Here is a 6066-nt window from a genome sequence, read left to right on the forward strand (position 1 = left end):
ACACTGTGGCTGGATTAACAAGAAGTTTATCTTTAAAATGTGTATAAAACTTGTATGTTTGAGGAATTTTAATCATGAGATTTCTGTTGTTTGAATTTGGTGCCCTGCAATTTCACTGGCTGTTGGCGAGGTGGGACGCTCATATCCCGAACCATCCCAGAGGTTAACTTCTTTAGGAACACAGCCCTAATGTTGGTAACTAACATCATTAGGTTGTCATCCAGAGTAACATTGAATTATTTTCCATGCTACCACACATACAGCAGGTTTTTAAAGGACCAAAGAGTTTGGTCTCCTTTGTGTTTTAATTTTTGCCATGGAAAAGACATCATGATACTGGTATCATCACAGCCCTAATGAATTATATTGTCTCTGTATCTACAGACTGATTGGCTTTGAACTCTCTATGGAGGACTACGAATCACTGGCCTCCATTCTCCAATCAGCAGACTCACATCTAAGAGAGCTGCACCTGGACGACATCGGGGAGCGTGATCCTGATGGTGTTGATGATCCTGATGGTGACGATGAGGCCAGACTGACTGTTCTCTTTGCTGCGCTGACTGTTGTCCTCGCTGCACTGAAACATCCACACTGTAAACTGGAGACACTGAGGTCAGTAGTATTGAGGAGGTCTTCTCATGATGAAAATGATAAAAGATTAATCATTGTTGGTAGGGGTAGAATGATCATTCCTTGAACATTGTGTTTTTGTCACTCACAGAACTTCTGACAAACACAGCAGACTTATCTGAGGAAGATTTTGACCTCACTGTGCTGAATTTGTTATAATGCTGGTATGTGTCCCTGACCTGCATTACATCACACTCTGTCTGAGTGATATTGTCTCTGTTTCTACAGACTGGGTGGCTATAAACTCTCTGAAGAGCACTGTGGGTTACTGCATTCTGCTCTCCAATCAGCAGACTCACATCTGAGAGAACTGGACCTGAGAGACACTAAGCTGTCTGATGGTGGTGGGAGGGAACTCTTTACTTCTCTGAAACATCAGAACTGTAAACTGCACAAACTGCGGTTAGTACTGTGGGAGGGTTGATCACATGACAATAGCCGAAACAGGTAGTCATTGTTGGACAGTTTGTTGGAGTAAAATTATCTGTAATAATTAACTGTGAACAGACATTATTTGTTCATTTAGAATTATTTTAATGACCACAGGCCTACAGACAGACACATACCTACAGACAGACACATACCTACAGGCATGACTACCTACATACCTACAGACAGACACATACCTACAGACAGACACATACCTACAGATACGACCACATACCTACAGACATGACTACCTACATACCTACAGACATGACTACCTACATACCTACAGATATGACTACAATACCTCCAGACATCACCACATACCTACAGACAGACACATACCTACAGATACGACTACATACCTACAGACATGACTACCTACATACCTACAGATATGACTACAATACCTACAGACATCACCACATACCTACAGACAGACACATACCTACAGATACGACTACATACCTACAGACAGACACATACCTACAGACATGACTACCTACATACCTACAGATATGACTACAATACCTACAGATACGACTACATACCTACAGATATGACTACCTACATACCTACAGATATGACTACAATACCTACAGATACGACCACATACCTACAGATACGACTACAGGCCTACAGACATGACTACATGCCTACAGACATGACTACATGCCTACAGACATGACTACATGCCTACAGACAGACACATACCTACAGACAGACACATACCTACAGACATGACTACAGGCCTACAGACAGACACATACCTACAGACAGACACATACCTACAGACATGACTACATGCCTACAGACATGACTACATGCCTACAGATACGACTACAGGCCTACAGACATGACTACATACCTACAGACATCACCACATACCTACAGACATGACTACAATAACTACATACATCACTACATACCTACAGAAATGACTACATACCTACAGACATGACTACATACCTACATTCATGACTACAATACCTACAGACATGACTACATACCTACAGACAAGACTACAATACCTACAGACATGACTACATACCTACAGACATGACTACAATACCTACAGATACGACTACATACCTACAATGGTGGAACAAACTCCCTCACGACGCCAGGACAGCGGAGTCAATCACCACCTTCCGGAGACACCTGAAACCCCACCTCTTTAAGGAATACCTAGGATAGGATAAAGTAATCCTTCTCACCCCCCCCCCTTAAAAGATTTAGATGTACTATTGTAAAGTGACTGTTCCACTGGATGTCATAAGGTGAATGCACCAATTTGTAAGTCGCTCTGGATAAGAGCGTCTGCTAAATGACTTAAATGTAAATGTAAATGTACATTCATGACTACATACCTACAGACATGACTACATACCTACATACATCACTAAGAGTTGATGTACTAAATGTGTTACCATCTGAAATGACAGGTTCTGAATAATGCTGTTATGTTATTGGTCTCTGACCAACACTACATCATGTTCTGTATGAGTGATATTATCCCTGTTTCTACAGACTGTCTAGCTTTAGACTCTCTGAAGAGGACTGGGGATCACTGGCCTCCGTTCTCCAATCAGCAGACTCACCTCTGAGAGAACTGGACCTGGACCTGAGGAACAGTGGACTGTCTGACGGTGGTGGGAGGGAACTCTTCACTGCTCTGAACCATCCACACTGTAAACTACAGACACTGAGGTCAATATCAACACTGTAAACTACAGACACTGAGGTCAATATCTACACTGTAAACTACAGACACTGAGGTCAATATCAACACTGTAAACTACAGACACTGAGGTCAATATCAACACTGTAAACTACAGACACTGAGGTCAATATCAACACTATAAACTACAGACACTGAGGTCAATATCTACACTATAAACTACAGACACTGAGGTCATTATCTACACTGTAAACTACAGACACTGAGGTCAGTATCTACACTATAAACTACAGACACTGAGGTCAGTATCTACACTATAAACTACAGACACTGAGGTCAATATCTACACTATAAACTACAGACACTGAGGTCAATATCTACACTATAAACTACAGACACTGAGGTCATTATCTACACTGTAAACTACAGACACTGAGGTCATTATCTACACTGTAAACTACAGACACTGAGGTCAGTATCTACACTGTAAACTACAGACACTGAGGTCAATATCTACACTGTAAACTACAGACACTGAGGTCAGTACTTTGGGAGGGTTTGTCACATGACCAGAACTCATTGATTATTGGACAGTTTGTAAGGGGCAAATTGTCAAGGAGAGCATATTCAGATATATTTATTATTGATAATAATTGCTTTTACTTGGAAGCCTGGTCCAAAGATTCATATCTACTACAGGTATAACTGCATATTAACACTAGCAGACTTAAACATTTGTTGTTCACTGCCCATAGAGACTTTCTTTGCCATGAATGCATTTAAATTGATTAGTCTGATTTAATGGAATTGTTTGTTTTGTCTTTAATGTTTTCTCTAATGTTATTTTCAAAGTTGTTTACTTGTTACTCATCATGTTGCAATATATTATCCCCTTTAGGCTGAATGGATGTTCCCTGACAAAGAAAGGGTGTAAAGCATTGACTTCAGCTCTCAGCTCAAAGTCCTCTCACCTGAGAGAGCTGGATCTGAGTCACAATGACCTGCAGGATTCAGGAGTGAAGGTGCTCTCTGATGGACTGGGAATCCACACTGTCAACTACAGAAACTGAAGTTAGTGCTTAGAAACACACCTGCTCAATAAAAAATATGATTTGTCAAATCACAACATCATTACAGTAGCCAGTAAGTCAGCTCAACCAATAAGGGAAATACTGGGTTAACTGGAGAATCCACATTGTAAACTAGAGAACCAGCGGTTAGTATTTAGAAATGGTGTTGGTTTAATTGGAAATATGTATATACTGTGTATCAGCTATCACCACTAGAGGGCAGCAGTCCTGTTGTAAAAACATGTTGACCTGTCTCTGCAGGCTGTCATTCTGTAGAGTCACAGAGGAAGGCTGTGCTTCTCTGGCTTCAGCTCTGAGGTCAAACCCCTCCCATCTGAGAGAACTGGACCTGAGCTTCAATCACCCAGGAGACTCTGGAGTGAAGCTGCTCTCTGCTAGACTGGAGGATCCACACTGTAGACTGGAGAAACTCAAGTTAGTACAGTTACTGTGAAAATGATATTGTTGTATTCATACACAGACTGTGTTTCACTCACTCTGTCCGTTCCTCTGTCTCTCCCACAGTGTGGACCATACAGAAGAGATCTGGGTTAAACCACAGCTGATGACGAAATGTAAGGGTGTTAGTTATAAGGAATCTGTTTATTGACCAATACATTTGACAAACAGGCGTATAATTAAACACACACACATTCCGACAAATTCTAACCAATTCCCTCTCCTCTAACTTGTCCTCTTGTCTGCAGATGCCTGTGATCTCACACTGGACCCAAACACAGCACACAGAAACCTCTCTCTGTCTGAGGGGAACAGAAGGGTGGAGAGGGTTAAAGAGGAGCAGCCGTATCCTGATCATCCAGAGAGATTTGATCACTATACCCAGGTGTTGTGTAGAGAGGGTCTGACTGGGCGCAGTTACTGGGAGGTAGAGTGCAGTGGGCTGGCTGACATTGGACTGACATGTAAAGGCATCAGTAGAAAAGGAGATGGTTCTGCCAGTGAATTTGGATACAATAAGAAGTCCTGGCGTCTGACCTGCCGTGGGAATCATTACGGTGCCCTCCACAATAGTCAATATACTACAATACATGCTCCACACCTCATCAACCCTCCTCAACCCCAGAGAGACCAGTCCTCCTCCCCTCCACGCCTCATCAACCCTCCTCAACCCCAGAGAGACCAGTCCTCCTCCCCTCCACACCTCATCAAACCTCCTCAACCCCAGAGAGACCAGTCCTCCTCCCCTCCAAACCTCATCAACCCTCCTCAACCCCAGAGAGACCAGTCCTCCTCCCCTCCACGCCTCGGAGTAGGAGTGTTTCTGGACTGGCCGGTCGGCACACTTTCCTTCTATGAGATCTACTCTGACACAATGACCCATGTGTACACATTCCAGACCATATTCACTGAGCCCCTCTACCCTTGGTTTAGTGTTTCTAATGAGGGCTCTTCAGTGTCCCTAAGCCAGGTAGAGTAGTCTCCTCTGTCCTGGAGGTACACCTGGGTCTCCATGGAAACACAGTCACATTCCTGTTCTAATCCAACCATGTGACATGATGGAGTGTTGTTGTCAGTGATCATGACATCAGATATGGACATTGTAACAGATAAATGTTGTTGTCAGTGATCATAACATCAGATATGGACATTGTAACAGATAAATGTTGTTGACAGTGATCATGACATCAGATATGGACATTGTAACAGATAAATGTTGTTGACTGTGATCATGACAGATATTCGTATTCACACCACTGAGTCAATACTTTGTAGAAGCACCGTTGGCAGCGATTACAGTTGTGAGTCGTTTTGAGGCTCTAATAGCTTTGCACACCTGGATTGTACAATATTTGACCATTATTATTTGTTCAATTCTTCAAGTTCTGTCAAATTGTTTGTTGATCATTGTTAGACAGCTATTATCAAGCCTTGCCATAGATTTTCAAGCGGATTTAAGTCAAAACTGTAATTAGGCCACTCAGGAACATTCAATGTCATCTTGGTAAGCAACTTTTTATCCTAAAAAAATGTCTTAATCCTTGCTGATGACAAAGATACTCATAACATGATGCAGCCATGGGGCGGCAGCGTATCCTAGTGGTTAGAGCGTTGGACTTGTAACCGGAAGGTTGCTAGTTCAAACCCCTGAGCTGACAAGGTACAAATCTTGTCGTTCTGCCCCTGAACAGGCAGTTAACCCACTGTTCCCAGGCCGTCATTGAAAATAAGAATTTGTTCTTAACTGACTTGCCTGGTTAAATAAAGGTCAAAAAAGGAATACAATAAAAATAAAAT

The 6066-nt window shown here is 42.3% G+C and overlaps 1 protein-coding gene across 1 annotated transcript; it reads left to right on the plus strand.

Moving 5' to 3' along the window:
• Positions 1-384: 384 nt before the first annotated feature.
• Positions 385-5502, plus strand: LOC124025718 (the record flags this gene model as incomplete). Its single annotated transcript, XM_046339057.1, has 6 exons — positions 385-615; positions 862-1035; positions 2590-2769; positions 4072-4245; positions 4336-4385; positions 4518-5502. Coding segments are annotated over 6 exons (1540 nt in total), but the record flags the coding sequence as incomplete, so codon positions are not given.
• Positions 5503-6066: the final 564 nt, after the last annotated feature.

The sequence above is a fragment of the Oncorhynchus gorbuscha genome, unplaced genomic scaffold, assembly GCF_021184085.1.
Source record: "Oncorhynchus gorbuscha isolate QuinsamMale2020 ecotype Even-year unplaced genomic scaffold, OgorEven_v1.0 Un_scaffold_2381, whole genome shotgun sequence".
Taxonomy (NCBI): domain Eukaryota; kingdom Metazoa; phylum Chordata; class Actinopteri; order Salmoniformes; family Salmonidae; genus Oncorhynchus; species Oncorhynchus gorbuscha.